General features: G+C 41.4%; 1 protein-coding gene across 1 annotated transcript in view; it reads right to left on the minus strand.

Annotated features, from left to right (window-relative positions):
• The window catches only part of NID1 (nidogen 1), a 50,785-nt gene extending 35,158 nt beyond the window's left edge, over window positions 1–15,627 (minus strand). Inside the window, exons 1-7 of the mRNA XM_033008843.2 lie at window positions 15,370–15,627; window positions 7,860–8,159; window positions 6,411–6,640; window positions 5,340–5,767; window positions 4,082–4,231; window positions 2,545–2,796; window positions 1,228–1,428 (exon numbers count right to left, since the gene is read on the minus strand). Of these exons, the coding sequence (XP_032864734.2) occupies window positions 1,228–1,428; window positions 2,545–2,796; window positions 4,082–4,231; window positions 5,340–5,767; window positions 6,411–6,640; window positions 7,860–8,159; window positions 15,370–15,606 (1,798 nt within the window). The 5' untranslated portion in view covers window positions 15,607–15,627. The remainder of the gene's footprint in view (window positions 1–1,227; window positions 1,429–2,544; window positions 2,797–4,081; window positions 4,232–5,339; window positions 5,768–6,410; window positions 6,641–7,859; window positions 8,160–15,369) is intronic.
• Window positions 15,628–16,191: the final 564 nt, after the last annotated feature.

Below are 16,191 nucleotides of genomic sequence, written 5' to 3' on the forward strand. Positions count from 1 at the left end.
AGATTAGAAATATTTGCACTGTCCCACTCAAAATCCACCTTCTTTCAGGACCTGTTCCTAAGAGGCAAAAAGCAACTTTCTAGAAATTAAAGGGTTCTAAGTACACTTGCTAAGAAGGGAATGAAATAATGTTTTTCAGATTGTCTTACTCTCTGCTCTGAGAAATGTGTACTTTCTTATAACTTCTGTGCTGGGTTTGTGTGGTGGGGTTTTTGGCAGCAGGGGAGGGGGCTACAGTGGCGGCTCTTGCGAGAAGCTTCTCAAAGCTCCCCTGGCTCCAGGTCAAACCTGCCTCTGGCCAGGGCTGAGCCAATTAGCAATCTGCACCTCTGCGAGAACGTATTTAAGAATGGGAACCTGAGAGGGGGTTGGGACTTGTGAGGAGGAGTTGAGAAGAAGACACCTATGCAAACAACCAGGTCAGTGGAAGGAAGGAGGAAGGGGAGGAGGTGCACTGGAGCAGAGCCACCCTGTATCCTGTGGTGAGACATCACGTCACCCACACTGCCACCCATGGAGGTCCACAGTGGTGCAGAGGCCCACACCAGGACAGGCAGCTGCACTTAAAGGATGCCAGGACTCTGAGGGGAGAAGCTGCTCTGCTTTTGTAGTTCAGCACTGGAAAGACTGCAACATGTGGGGGTGATCCACACCAGATCAGCATGGGAATGGCTGCGGCCTGTGGGAAGGACTCACTCTGGAGACATTTCATGGAGGACTATCTCCTGTGAGGAGGAGTCATGTGGAACAGGGGAAGGAATTGTGAGGAGTGCCACACCCCCTTTCAGCCCCTCCTACCCCCCCTCCCTGAAAAGAAAGGAGCAGTAGACTGACTGCACCCCCCACCTCCTGCCCCCTGCACCACTGACTGGGAGGAGGTAGAGAAATCGGGAGCAGAGCTGAGCCCAGGAAGAAGGGAGGGGTGGGGGGAGGTGTTTTTTTGGATGTGGTGATGCTTCTTACTGTCCCACCTTGTCTGTTAAGTGTTGATTTTGTTAGTGTGCGAATTAAAGTGAAGTTCTGTTTTTCTTTCCCTAACAAGTCTGTCTTTTGCCTGTGACCATAGCAGGTGAGCCACCCCTCCCTGTCCTTATCTTGATTCCTGAGTCTTTTGCTTCATTTTCTCCTTCCCAGCGCTGGAGGGGAAAGGGTGAGTGAAGGGGCCGCATAGTGCTCAGTCACACTCTGAGCTCAAACGACGACAATTTCTTGCTTAGGGAACCTTACCAGAACTAGAACTGTGATAGAGTTCAGTGTACGGTTCTATATGGACTGATGCACCAGATGGGATCTCAGGTATTCTGCCCTCCATTTCTGTGCTGATTGTAAGGTGACCGTGCTCATCAATTCCACTGAATTTCTGCTTTATAACCAGCTTCTCATTGTTGCCAAGAAAAGTTACTTCAGTTTGCCGTGTAAACTCACCACCTAAAGAAACAGTGTTAGTTAAGCCATTTAACAGTGGTTTCTGAATCCTTCTATTCAAAATATTGCTTCTAGTAGCTGAAATATAAATTGCTATTTTCTGTAAGTTTTGATGCAGCATAATTGCTAATGTTTTGGGTTTCTACAGAAATAACTTTCAGAGGTATACTGATAATATCCTTGGATAATGCAAGGAAACTATCTTTTCTTAACAACTGAACACACTATATCGCAAGTAAGCCTGAAGAAGCAGGTTTTTTTAAATTAAAAAAAAAAAAGTTCCAACAAAGCTAATAATAGTAGGCCTTATCCTACTAGTTAAAATAGCAGAGGAGTTGTACATTTTGGAGAAAACCTCCATTAGGAATACAGTGAATTGGAAAAAAAAAAAAAATCCAGTACATCTGTTTCCAAATCAAAACCAAGTGAAATGTTATAAATTCCGGAACAAACTTTGAACACACCAAATCCAAGAAAACCCCAAAACAAAAAGCTATGTTCAAGTAAATTCATAGTACAGGGCTTGTAAAGGATAAAATTTTAAAAAGAAACACATGTTCTCCTAGAACAGCTTGGATCTACAGCTTGAATTGATGTGCACATCCAACCAGATTTGGCCTCAAACTCTTATGAAAAGCTGTAATTGTGAACTGGGGTTTCCCTCAAATAAGTTAACAAAATCATTTGCATCTCATGCAGGAATTGCTTCTGTTAAGAATTTCAGACCTTCGCGAGGCCAGATTTTAATTTCTTTTTTGCTCTGTTGATACAGTCAGGCAATTAATACATTAGACCTTTTGTAGATGCAGGGGCAGCTTTTTTCAGTAGTTCTGTACCCTCTGGTACCAAAAAACAGATCCTTTTTATTAATCTATTTCTTGCACAGGAACTGGCCAGACCATTCTTCTTTCTAACAGGTGCTTGTGCATTGACAGCAAATTAAAAAGCCCAATATCAATACACTGTAATCAAGAAAGTGAGAAGTTTGGTTACAAAGTAAACTGTTTGCAGCTCAGAATAAGCATGTTTTCATCCTATATCGCTTCTAAATACACATTTCTCTCAAGACAGAGGAAAGCAGAGCACATTTTTTGAACATTATTTTAATTTAGAAGTTACCAGTAACACTGAATCCATTTTTATATCCTTGCTGTTCCACAGCAAACATCCATCCTATGATACCTCCAATAGAGGCAAGAGGCAGTAAAGAATACCCCAAACTCTCTGGGATTGTGCTGATAGCAGTGTAGGCACGCCCTTGGTTCATCACAACATAGGAGTGGAGATCAGTGTTCTCAAATATAACTGGAACGGGGTTGTTTCCTACAAAGATTCTTCCTTTGACCTTCCCGTTGACCCTCTGAGGAGAACCTGGCAAATCAATACAATGCATCAGAACAAAATGACAGTTCTCACACACTCTCCAAGGAATCTGTCCAGAGCACTCACTATTTTCAAGGATATTAGTGTTGAAATAAATGGCAATCAGATGCTCATAGAATTCAGCGGACAGGAAACTGCCTATAAACAGTGTGTTAATTTGCTTACATACATACGTACGTGCGTGTGTGTGTGTTGTCATTATACAGATCACTGAACGGCCAAAATTGCTTGAAGAGATGCCCTTTATCCTAATTAACAATTTTGTCTGCAAGGATAACTCAATAAACAGACTAAGTAGTTACAGTCTCTCTGACAGTAAGTGGCATAAACAAACTTCTTTTGAAGCTCACACTTCGTATCAATACCTACTGAATGTAAATTTGTTCATTTCCTACTAGAAGGCTAACACCATTAGGTGTTAGAATAATTGGCCTATTATTGTAACCTATTCTATTTCTTGACCCAAAACTATTAACCATTTTAAGGCTGTCCGTGTTTTACAGAAGGGGCTACTTTGGATTGCTAGTTTTCTTCTGCATATAATTCCCTATGCAAATTCAAATTCCATTATCATCAGAATCTTCTTTTCTTTCTCTGGAAAATTCCATTTTATGAACTGAAATCTAAGTAGTAGGTTTTGCTTTCCCGCCTCATAAAACACAAAGTCTGCAGTCAGCTATTTCAGTTGCTGAAACGCATCTATACTCTGAGCCAAGTCACTATGAGGATTACAAGTGTATACATAAGAAATTCCTTTATGGATTTTACACAGGAACAAAGTTTAAATGGGTATCTAACAAAAATCTGGCAGATTAGCCCTTCAGTAAAGAAGCTTAAGGGTCAGACAAAGAGGAGCCATGCTCTTTAGTTTGATGATCAAAGTTAATCCCCTTTGAACTGTCCATTTCTAGAACGGGCACCTAATCAGATTATAACACGTCGGAACTTCACAACTAATTCTAGCAATAAACACTGGATGTTACGCTATCTAATAAATTATGTCAGTTATGTCAGAGTCTCTTTTTTCTAGACATTCATGTTAAAATGCATAACGCATATAATTGGCCACCTAAAAATAATTTGCTTCATTCAAAAAAACCCACGCCATTTTAGAAAATATAACTCACTTCTTAAAATACCTTTCAATACATCTCAGTGTATAGTCTTTCAAGGAGTATTTAACCACATCTTTTTTAGTATTGAACACAGGTCGCTTCATTCAAGAATGCTGTGTGCAATTACTGCATATGTACATAATTTTCAAAAAAGTTACCTTCTGCTACACACTGTCTGCCATTTCCTTTGTAACCAGCAATACAACTGCAACAAAATCCATTGGGATAATCTTTGCAAATAGCATGAACAGAGCACTGGTGGCGGTTGTTAGCACAGGTCTGTTGGATGTCTGTGTGGTAACGAAACACTGTGGAAAATAAGACCAGACACTTATACTTCATGTAATTACTGTAATATACACATATCCCTGGTTGAGTTTAAAAACAGACTAACTTAATCAGTTTTTTTCATTTTCTCTTTAAGGAAAACAAACAATTGCAAATGATTTTTGCCAACCTTGCAATATGTAAGTAGCAGTCTACTATTTTGCAGAAAACATCAGGGCTTCAGGTGTTAGAAAACTGTTTAATTCTACTGAATTCAGCAGATCTGTATTAATACAGAACAATTAAACTGTCCTGGCAAAACTAAATACACAACAATTTTAACCCGTCCTTGTTTCCAAACCAAAGCAAAAAGAAGCCCTTTCAACCTCAGAACAAACCACATCATTATGATACCCAGAACTATGCACCAACTGATGCGCCCTGTAATTCTAATTGTTTTACCTTATTATTTCATGAAGACAGCAATTCTTACCTCTGCTTCAAGAAACAAATAACATCTGGGCAGTCAGTCACACCATTTTGAATTTTCTACAAACACTTCCCTAGAAGTTAGAATCCCTAATCCCACCCCTGTAAAACTTAAGGCCATGAAACCCTAGCCAGCAATTACCAATTACTACTCCCAACCTTTGTTAAATCACCTGTATTCAGTATCACATCTACAAAAGGAAATAAGCTAGGTTTCAGTAGAACTGATGATAAAGTCCGTAACAGAAACAGCCACTTAGTGCAGCTATTAAATTTAAGATCATACCTTTAACAACAGTCCTGGGCAAAAGAGAAGAGGATATCAGTTCCCTCTAAGAATACATCAGCTTCAGGGATACAATTATCCTCACAGGAAGCTTTTCTTAGGAGAGATTCAGGTTCCAGACACACTGCCAATGTGCTTTCCTGTGAGCCTGACCTGGGCACTAGTTTACTAGACTGGCGAGATCTGAATCTGAGGTGATATCCAACTGCCTCAATTAATAACACAAACTTATTAAATGTGTCCAGGTTTTCAGATATGAAGGTGGTGAGAAGGAAACAGATTATTCCTTTAGTAGTTCAATTTCTTGCACAGATCTGTTTTTTTTTTGCAGCCTATCTATCTTAGAAGTACTCAAGCTGTACAAAAGACCTTACCTATACCAGTTTCATCAAATTCTTCCACATCTATGACTTGAGGTTGCTCTGGGGGGAACTGCTGGACCCGGAACTGCCGAGGTGGAGCTTTTGCTGTTGGGAAATCTTGATGACTGTAAAAAGACTCAGTTGAAGGTGTTCCCGTTGCATCTTGGTATGAAGTCAGAAAGTCTTTGGCATCTAGCTGAGGAACACTATATGTAACTTGGTGCTGATCCTCTTCTATGCTGTCTGTACTACTAGTGACATACAGCTGTCTTATTTCAGTGGAGCCATAGTCTGACATAAACGGTTTTGAAGTCATCTCCTGGTCTTGTTCGTTGAACTCCAGGCTCTCCAAAATGTTACTGATCTTGGCAGGCACAATAGTGTCAGATGAGCTGCCAATCTCGAACACCCAGACACCTTGTTTCCCAGCATTGCTGCTTCTATCAAAGAGAAGCATATGCCAAATCAAAATGATCAAGCACAAGTTGTGTGGTATCTCTAGCCTACACAAAACGTTATCCTCCACTGAGAAATATTAGGTCAAAACAGTCAAATTATCCTATCTACAGGTACAGTTTATTCAGCTATAAAACACCTCTGACTGTTTGGATACCATTTTTTTACCACACCCAGAGCTCTGTTCTTGAGATTCTCTAGCCTTCTTGTCTCCAAAGTGATGGGAACAAGAGATATTTGGGCCACAAAGATTTTGCTAACACTAGAACCTTCTAAATCATTCCCTTTCCTTCTTACTCATTTTTTCTTTCAAAAAAAAAAAAAAAAAAAAAAAAAAAGACTGCCCAGGATAGATTATAGTTAAACTCTTGAGTGGTCCTATATTTAGAAGAGCTAAGTATGCAGCAGCTGCTACCAGTGACAATGGAACTATGGACTTTTTACAAATTAGACCAGAGTCCTCATATTCCTCAAGGGGGGTGGATATTTATCAGTGGCAGACTTTACGATTTCTCACACAATGGCTCATGGGATCTTATTATTTCTCATTGACCCATGCTACAATTAAGAAAAACATGGAACTCCTTAATGTTTTCTTGAGGAGTTGAAACAAACAAAAAAGCATACTTGTGCAGGTTTCTAATGCTGTCTTCATCATTAGCAATGACATTGTAAGATCCTGGCTTTTCCCAAAAGTAGTAGTTTGTAGAGGCTTGACTAAAGCCAACCATAGCAGGAATCTTTTCATCATTGTTCTTGGAGTATGTACTATAGAACTGCAAACTATCTTCTGGATAAAGGAAAATAGCATAGGAACTGGAGTCAGAAGAAGCTAAAACAGCCTGGAACGTGTTTCTCTGTGGAAAAAAATTAACATCCATTTACTCATGGAAAAATAGAGAGACAACGGAATAACATTTTTCTAAACACAAAGTCAAAATCAGAATTTCCATCACCCACAACGCATCATGTACTTCCTAGGGGAATTCAATATTATGCAAGCTTATGTTTCACTATGGCAGTTTTAGCTTTACCATGCATAAAGGTTAAAAAGAAAGTATTATCAAAGGTAAGTTAAATCTGTTATGAAATAGCCAGAGATGCTGCCTAAACATAACTATTCTAAGTTCTGTAACGTGCATGGGATGCTGTATCATCTCCTTCAAATAAAGAGTGATGTTCTAGACTAAATAGAAAAATTCTGTAAACAGAATATTTAAGGAAGCGTTCAAGTTTCCTGTTGCTGCAAGTGTCTTTTCCTGTAGGAACATTCCTACATACTGTAGGAACCATCAAGACAGCACCTCAGATATCAGCTATTCGTTGCTGCCAGAGTGCAGAATCACTACTGAGAAACACAATGGTTGTCTCAAGTTAGACACAATAAATTAATCTTTGACAAAGTAAGATTTGCTAAGTTGTGGTAATGTTCTCAACTTTATACATTGTAAGCAGGCTCATCAGCTGAGATAATTATGATGCATAAAGCTTCCTATCTTTGCAGGACAGTACCTAATACAGTTTAAAAAAGGGAAAATGGTTTGCAAGTACTACAAAAAAATAACTAACTACTTCTTCATTTAATACTAGCTACAAAGCATGACCTTTTCATGAACACAAGGTCATCTGTCCAAAAGGGATTCACAATTTGGAGTTTGTGTTAGTCCATATACCTATCAGATTTTAGTGTGATGTCAAAATGACTTAAGAGTCTGTTGAAAAATGCAAGCCAACTGGATTATATTGCACAGATGGAGGGCAGGATACCCTACTATTTCAGTTATTACCACATCACACTTAACAATCAAAGTAAGAGTTGTCAGGGAATACAAAGAAATCAACTGTGTAGATTCAAGCATTTTCTTTTGAATGAATGAAATACTGTAAAGTAAAAATAAAGTTAAAATTCTGGAAACTCCTGTTTTCTTACAGCCTTTTCAACAATAAAATACATTCTTAACTGTACAGGACTCATGTAAACACAAAGGAATTCAAGCCTTCAAACCAACAGGTTACGGTGTTACACTTCAGCTGAACACATATCCAACATGTCTTGAAGCTCTGACTAATGTTCACCTTTTCTTCCAAAGTGTGATCTTGTCCTGGTGCCTGGTAAGGAGCCACGAGCTTCCAGGTAACAATGACAACACTGCTGGGAACAAAAGTAGTCTCAGGAAAACCTCTTTTGATATAGTCTGATGCAAGTTGCAAGACATCTGAGGATGAATCTTCTCTGTAATACACATTTCCACGTCCATCTGTTGTGTCCAGGTCAGCCATAAAAGGAGCAATAGCCCCAAAACTGACTGGGAATTGACCAAGATATTTTTCTTCACTTGAAGGTTCATTCACTGCAATAATCCCATTAGTGGCAACCTAATAAAAAGGTGGAAATTATAAGATAGATGCTGTTCATATAGCTGTCTCCTACACCTATGTGCTCTAGATCACAATATTTTCATTGAATTTCCAAAAGAAATTGAGTCAAAAGTCAGCCTTGTATCTGTAATGTAACAGAATTTTTTCAAGTTTTTGTTTCTCATGTCAGGAGTCCTGGGATTTCAGTTGCCCAAACCCAGAGGTCTATTCTACAGATAGACCAAACTTTTTTCCCTAGATAAAGATTTTGGCTATTTAACTTCCAGACACTTATTGCCTCTTCTAATAAAGACATACATAACCACCACATTTCACAAGTTTCGAAGTCTGAGACCAAGACCCAGCGCAAACCCTCTGTGAGTCTGTCAAGAATTGTGTACAGACCCACCCAGATGACCAAAAACTTCTAGCTGTTACTCTCCTGAAGAACAGTTTTACAACCAAGTATTTGCAAGAATTTTTTTTTCGGTTAACCAGCAAGCTAGATTCTTACCTGGTGTAAAGCAGAGTGGACTACAGAGAAGCTGTAACAAAGTCATAGCATACCTCCTGGGAATCTAAACTTCTACAGTGAAGGCGAAGAAGGACACTTAATCTGGACAGTTTAGAAAGGTGCCCATTCCTAAGAAAGTGTGTTGATGGAAAAAACAAAACAAAACAAACAAAAAGGGTGTGTGTGTGTGTGTGTGTGTGAGGAGAAATGGAACAGCTCTGTCTTGTGCGCCCCACCCGGGTAAGTCATTACACAACAGGCTACAAAAACCGGGTTAGGAGTCAGGATGCAAGTGAGTCAGCTGAGCTTTCACTCCTACTACAGCACTGCCTCAGAACCTGATTGAACTTCTGAGCAAAAAACTAATGTACTCCTAGATGTCCACTCAAAAAACTGCTCCATGCTTAAATATTGTAGTAGCTTGGGTGAAAGATTTCTGGGAAGATGTACGGATTTATCTTTGCCTGGCCAGGACTGCTCTAATATTCATTTCACTACAACCATCCTACTAGAAACTTCTCTGCTATTGTGCAAGGTTGACTGCAACAAGCTGCTGCTCACTCTTAAGATACACTGTGAGCACAGCTCCTATACCAGAGGCTATAGAGGCTAGGAGACAGAATGTCTATAGCAGATACAGGCCACCCTGTAAATTCTCTTACAGCTGAGTGCCCTGACACAGTCCTATAGAAAACTGGCTCTATTACTTGCCAAAAAAAGAAAAAAAAAAAAAAAAAGGAAAAAAAAAAGCATTAACATAAGTGTAAGGCTTGGTCTGAAAATGCATACATACTGGCTCAGCGAGATTTAACTGGTCAGTGAGATGATGACTCACAGCCAACCACCTCTGATTAAAAATGAAATAATGAAATAAACACATAGATACATCCAGGTAGCTGCTAGGGCATGTCCAAGTGTGACAGCCAAACTCCCTTGGCAAACCAGACGCTCACACACACAGAAGCAGCAAGCAAGACTACAGGTGTCAGGCCTTGATGTAGCGCATAAACTGGTCTCACATGGGTTTTTGTCCTGGGCCCTTCTTCCAGATGTGTACAGCATCGTATGAATCAGCCACATACAAATGCATTTCCAAGTGTTTGCCTGCCCGATAACAGGTCACATCTGACTACCTGCAGGCAGCCAGGCACTCACCACTCTAGAGCTGCTGCCTCAGAAACACAGATGACTCAGAAAGGGACAGAGATCCCAAAACTGGCACCACAATCTATAAAACTAAAACTGGAATCTCCCACTGATTTATCTCGCTCGGGGGGATTCTTGCGAGTCCAAGAACAAACCACTGCCGGATCTTTTCACACAGTCAAGATGTTCACAGCATTATGCAATCTTTATGAATGCTTGGAAGAGGGTCGCGGTGGCCACCGTGGCTCAGACCGCAGGGCCACCTGGCCCAGTAGCCTGTCCCCAGCCGTACCTGCTAGCTTATGGGTTCAACAGAGCAAGAGAAACACATGCACGTACTCCAACCGGCCTCTGACCACATGCAGCTCAAGGGATTCCCTGTGGTTTGACTATTTATTTTTCCTCAGTGGATCTGCCTCACGTATTTGTTAAGTCTTCCCTTCAACACATGTAAACTTTATGCATCCACAAAATTCCCCTAAAAATGAATTCCACAGATCTGTGACTCATACTCTGAGGTCTCTCCTACTTCTGTTTGTTTTCAGTCTGGCTCCTGGCTTTACTTGATGGCCCCTAGTTTTCGTATTGGGACATAAAGTCAAACCCTACCCAGTTTCTCCCCTTACTTAATTTCTCCTCCAGAATTAAGACCCTCACCCTATTCGCTCCATGTATAAATGAGCTGTTCCCTGTCTCTGATCATTTTCATTGCCTCCAAACTTTTCTTCCCCTTTTCTACTATATACATTTGGAAACAAGGAGGACAGGACTACATGTATTCTTCAAGACACAGACTGTGGGCTGCGCAAGCCTGTCATGGATGTTGGCTACATATGTCTTGGCAATGTGTTTTAAAATCTGGACCACCATTGCTACTGCTACATTTATAAAATCAGAAAAAGTGTAATACAGGAACTCCTGCTAGAGATCACCCCTTCATATACAGAACACACCTCTATTTTGAACCCTCCTTTGGCTACTCAGGGGGTCACAGCATGCCCCCTGCCACAGGCTAGTGGTCAATCAGCTTGGTATATAACTGGATAATGGTTAGCATGAACCATTAGCTAAACTTGGCAAATAGTTCACATGATATATCAGAATTTACTTTAAAAATGGCTTGACATATACTGACTATTGTTTGCAGATGTGTAATTTCATTAGCAGCTGCACTGAAAAATACCAAAAAAGTTAAAATCATGTAAAAAATGGGAAATTGGCTTTCTGCATGAACAGTATATCTAAGATATATAGGCAGCATATAATCTGCACAAGCCTGACGAGCACGCAGGTCATGTTAGAAAGAGGGAGGAGAAGCTGAATGTTGTGATCGTTTTCCCCTCTAATCATTTGTGACTTAACAGTGGCCATAGATCCTAAGATGAGCTATGAATTTTAGGAATCCAGAACTAAAAAGACAGCATGGGTTACCCCAGTCTAGACCCCAAAACTGCAGGCAGACATGCAACAGAGATCAAGACCAGAAAGGTTCCCGGAACTTCTGTAACATCTTAACATTAGAAAATACCTTGTATCCCTGTAAAGCAAAGCTAAAACTTACCCTAAAAATTAAAAGCCACCAATTATACCATACCATTGGAAGGCAGTAGGTAAGATTGTGGGCATTACAGTCTGCTTGCTAATACATTTTAGCAAGGAGATGCACTCCACCTTTAAAGTAATAGAGTAAATTAAAAGTTTCTCCCTTCATTCTTCTTGCTTACTTTTTGTACACAAGCACCCCTACACCCCCTCTAAATCCTCTTGTGAGAGATGACTGGTGTTTGAAGTATTTTAAACAAATTCCATGCTCTTCATCAGATTTGGTGTGTGCAGACATTGCGGCTGCATGGTCCCCCATTTATGGCAGAGATTAAAATAACATTAAGAGAAAATACAATCAGGACTAGTTAATACTGCAGAACAAAGTAGAGACCAGAAGAAATGACCTAACATTTGGCCTTTCTCTTTTTGCCTGTGAGGGACATGCTTCTGACTGTTCACTTCCTATCTTGCTAAAAACTTAAATGCAACAAGTAGTTTTATCAAGGATATGCAAAAATGCCAACTCCACTTTCATTTGTTTGTAGTTTATAAATGAGACAGTTCAGTTTCAAATGTTAAAGAAATGTTTGTTTACAAGTAGTCTATCACCCAAAAAACATTTGCAAGCCAGCAAATTAAATACACAAACTGCTCACTTTGTGAATAGATTTTTAGTGTAGAGAAAGAACATTCATGTTTTGTAATTTTCAGATTTAACAATACATTTATATTGAAAAATATGGTAAAGAGTATGATTTAACTTTATCCCATTCCTTTTAAGGTCACACAGATAGGTTAAAGTGTGAACCCCAAAATAAAGGGAAGTAATTCAGGGTAAGTACTGGGTTTCATTAAAGTATCATTCCTGTCAAAAGGAAAAGGGAAAAAAAAACAAAAGGTCTCAGGTGGGCGTTGTCTAAAGACCAGCTGTCCGGTACATCTTTCCTTTTATGGTATAATAGTATTTAACTTGACAGAAACTAACACAGATGTATTTTTAGCATGTTAAACTTCTGGATTACACACATAGTTAACATACATTTGTGGTTTGTAGCAGAACAAATCACATACACTCTATGATAGGTCCACCCTGAAAAAAAAAACAAGTGATGAGAAGGAAGTCCAAAGTAACGGAGTACTTCTACTGAAAGAAAAAAGTGTAACCATGTGTGTGTGTAACAAAAACTAAAGTTTCAGACAAAAGAGGTATTTTGCACAGTTCAGTGACTAGGAATTTTGAGGACTTGAATATTTCTGAATAAGAGAGTTTAGAAAAAAATAATTTATTTGTATAATGAAGTGCCAGCTGATGTAAAGCAGCAAAACTTTCTAATACAAGCATGATCAATTATTAATTTAGGAAGTTAATAAAATTAACAACTAAAAAATTGATCCAAGCTTGCCTTAAAGACTCTGATTCTTCCCTAAAAGGAAGTAATCCCTAATCCTTTAACTTTCCCACATCAGTGAGCCCTAGAGTAAACTGAAAAAGCCTCAATAAAAGTACGCTATTAAAACAAATAGATCAGTATGTGTTAGTGATAGGTGTCGGTGTTATAAATCTTGCATAGGAAAACACATATTGAAGATTACAGTATGCGAAAGTCTGTTTCCACTTATATTAAATAAAAGTTCTCTCTCCTGCCTACGAAAAGAAAAAAAAGTTTTGTTGGCAGGGATTTTATGACAAGTTGATATTAAACAATTGTTCCTCAGAAATCCTTGCTATTTTATTCATGTGTAGAGCTAACTCAAACAACTCAGCTTCTCAGCTATGGGAAAAGATAGAGAATCCACATAAATTTTCAACTGATTGAAGGCAAAACTTGCAAAAATCAAGCACTCAAAAATTAAGATAGGCTTATCACATTATCTTGATGAACCATACAGAAAGACATATTTCATCAGCACAACTAAAAATCTGATCCAGGTATTCCTTTATGTACTATAATGTATTTCTACCAATATCACGTTATTTGCATCAGCTTGATAATATTTACTCTCAGCTAGCAATACTTTGGTAAATTCTACTTACTGATTAACACTATAGATCTTAATAAGTACTCACTGCCAATATACAATAAATCTGTGTACTGTGAAGGTGCATTTAAGACAGCTCAATATGTTTCCTTAATAGGTATACTTCTCCTTTTCCTACCCCCATAGTTCGTACTGTGCTTCTGTTTTGCAATACTTGTGACAGATTAAATGCAAGATAAAAGCCTCTGCATATTATATAGACTGATACTGAAATACTATTCATTGTCAGACTTTGCCTATATTAAAATCACCTATCCTTAGTCCTGAATAATCATGCTGAAAGAGCCCTAAAAGTGATTCTAGAATAGCCTTAACATGGGTATTCTTTCAGATAAAAAAACAACTAGAACCATTCCTGTTTTATGGCATGGGCAAGTAACAAGATCATGAAACTAAAGAAACCTAGTGTTGTTAACCAATTTACTGTTCTTTGAAAACTCTGTCCCCTTTCTGTCACTTACCTGACATGCTGCTTGTTATCTTTGCTTCTCAGTGACTTGATACACAGCCCACTATCTTTCAAGCGTATGTCTGTGCTTCAGAAAGTATATTTTTTACTTGGGTTGGCTAATCAGTGACCAAACTTAAGACAAGACAATGAACTAAGGGTCAAACTGAAGTCTGAACTGCACTTAATACTTGTAAATTACTTTTCTTTACTGCCAGTCTCAGTTAATAACACCCATTTTCTACTCGGGCATAACTCAAATCCCTCAAAATTTTGGATTTTAGGTGTGATTTCAGGATTTATCTAAATAGGGGCAGTGTGGACAATGAAAAAGAGCACAGCTTAAATGGCAGCATTAATATAATTTGGTGTAATGCAAGCTTATTAAATCTTCAGTGAATACCCATAATATGGACTCAAGCACATGCGAACCACACCAAATGTTGAACGACTGTGGCCACATGGAGGTCTAGTTTCCCAAGTGTCTCCATGTAGATTAGTCCCCAAAGTTGCATCTTAGAGCCATGGTGCTAAAGCACGTTGGTTTATTTGGACAGCAAGGTGGGTTTTAACTTGATCAGATTAACGCACTAAACACACTGGGCCTTCCCTACTAAGACCGTTCTAAATATGCTGATTAGCATCTTCAACTGCCAGCCCAGATGAGGATTCAGAGGAAAAGAGGCAATGATAAAACAGCCCATACTCTTGCAGTATTCTGAAGACATGCTGCCATTTTAAACTTTTTTTTTTTTTCCAGCTACTTTTGAGCAGCCCTGCTCCAGACAATCTGTTTTCAATCCCACCTTCATGTACTAAACGTCCTCCATCAGCTAAAAACACGCACACACAACTCTGGGATGCAGATTCTGCTGTGAGGCACGCACACATGGCCAAGGTCTGCCCGCAGCCCAAAGCCTGAAACTGCTCTGGATATAGATTTCCCCCGCCCAAGGGACCCTTAAGCAGTGAACATCTAAAGGTGCCCAAGACATTAAGGGGCAGAAAGCCCTCTCGGTACTACGAGGTGCAAGTTCTGGACATGTCAGGCTGCTGGTTAGACGCTCAGAGTTTCAGTTTTGTGACTTTGGCACGGTAAAGCACACAAAACATAGACCACGATGAGGACGTTTCTGAGCTGGACATACACCCGATTCAGGAGCACAAAAAACGCCTGGCGAGGGTGTTCACTCTGGATAAGCGATTACATTCTCTTTACCCGCCTACTGTCTGTTGCATTGCCTCCCCGTACAGGCTGCGTGCACCGCAAAGAATCGGCAACAGCGAGACTGTGAGAAGAGAATTAACGCGGCCCCGACACCCAACTGGAACAACTAAGCATTTCGGACGGATTTCTGACCACGGCGCTCACACAACCGACGTGAAACCCATCAAACACCACCGCGCACCAACCCCAAGCCAGGCAGCACCACGGCAAGAGGCGACAAGCCCTCTCGGCGGAGCCCCTCAACAGCCCTTCACGACCCTCCGGCGGCCGGAGCGGGACCCGGCGCCCTCCCGACCCCCACACTCACGTAGAGGGAGCGGACGGCGGCGCCGTAGAAGCGCAGCGCCGTGCTCAGCTCCAGCGCCGCCGAGCGCGCATCGTCCCCGGGCTCCAGCGCGGCGTCGCCGTGCCCCTCGCCGTGCGGCAGCAGCGCCAGACGCCCGGCCGGCAGCGACAGGGCCGATAGCGCCAGGACGGGCAGCGACAGGGCCGATAGCGCCAGGACGGGCAGCGCCCAGCGCGGGCAGCTCTGCGCGGCGCGCATCCCGGCGGCTCCCGGCGCCGCGCCGCCCTCCCGCCGCTATAAGCGCGGGCAGCGGGAGCGGGAGCGGGGCGGGGGCTCGGCGGCGCCGCCAATGGCTGCGCGGGGGGGGACACCACCCCCCCCCCACACACACACACCCCCGGGGCCCGGTCCCACAGCCCAGAGAAGGGGGGGGGGCGGGCAGAGCGGCGTTAGCTCCGGCACTTGGGGGGGTCACGGCCCCTCGGGAGCGCTCGGGACGCACCCGCTTTCGGGATCGGAGCGTGGGGGCTGGTTCGGCGAGGAACTCGGGGAGCCACCTCGGCGCGGGGCGGTTGACACACCCCCCCCCAACCCCCCCCCCCCGGACAGACTCTTTCAAAGCTGTGGCGCTCCCGGGTCCGGTGGGGTTTCGGCGCTGGTTTGGGAAATGCGGACTCAAAGTCGTTCCAGCAGCTGCCAACGGCTACCGCGCTGCAACAAAGTACCGAAATCAACGTGAAACAAAATACACGAATCCCTGTGATGTCTTCTGAAATAATTTTCACACCAGGTGCTTATTATCGTGGCGAAATGAAGAAATACACGGGAATGTGTTTCATAAAT

This window comes from Tyto alba, unplaced genomic scaffold (assembly GCF_018691265.1).
Source record: "Tyto alba isolate M040663 unplaced genomic scaffold, T.alba_DEE_v4.0 Super-Scaffold_22, whole genome shotgun sequence".
Taxonomy (NCBI): Eukaryota; Metazoa; Chordata; class Aves; order Strigiformes; family Tytonidae; genus Tyto; species Tyto alba.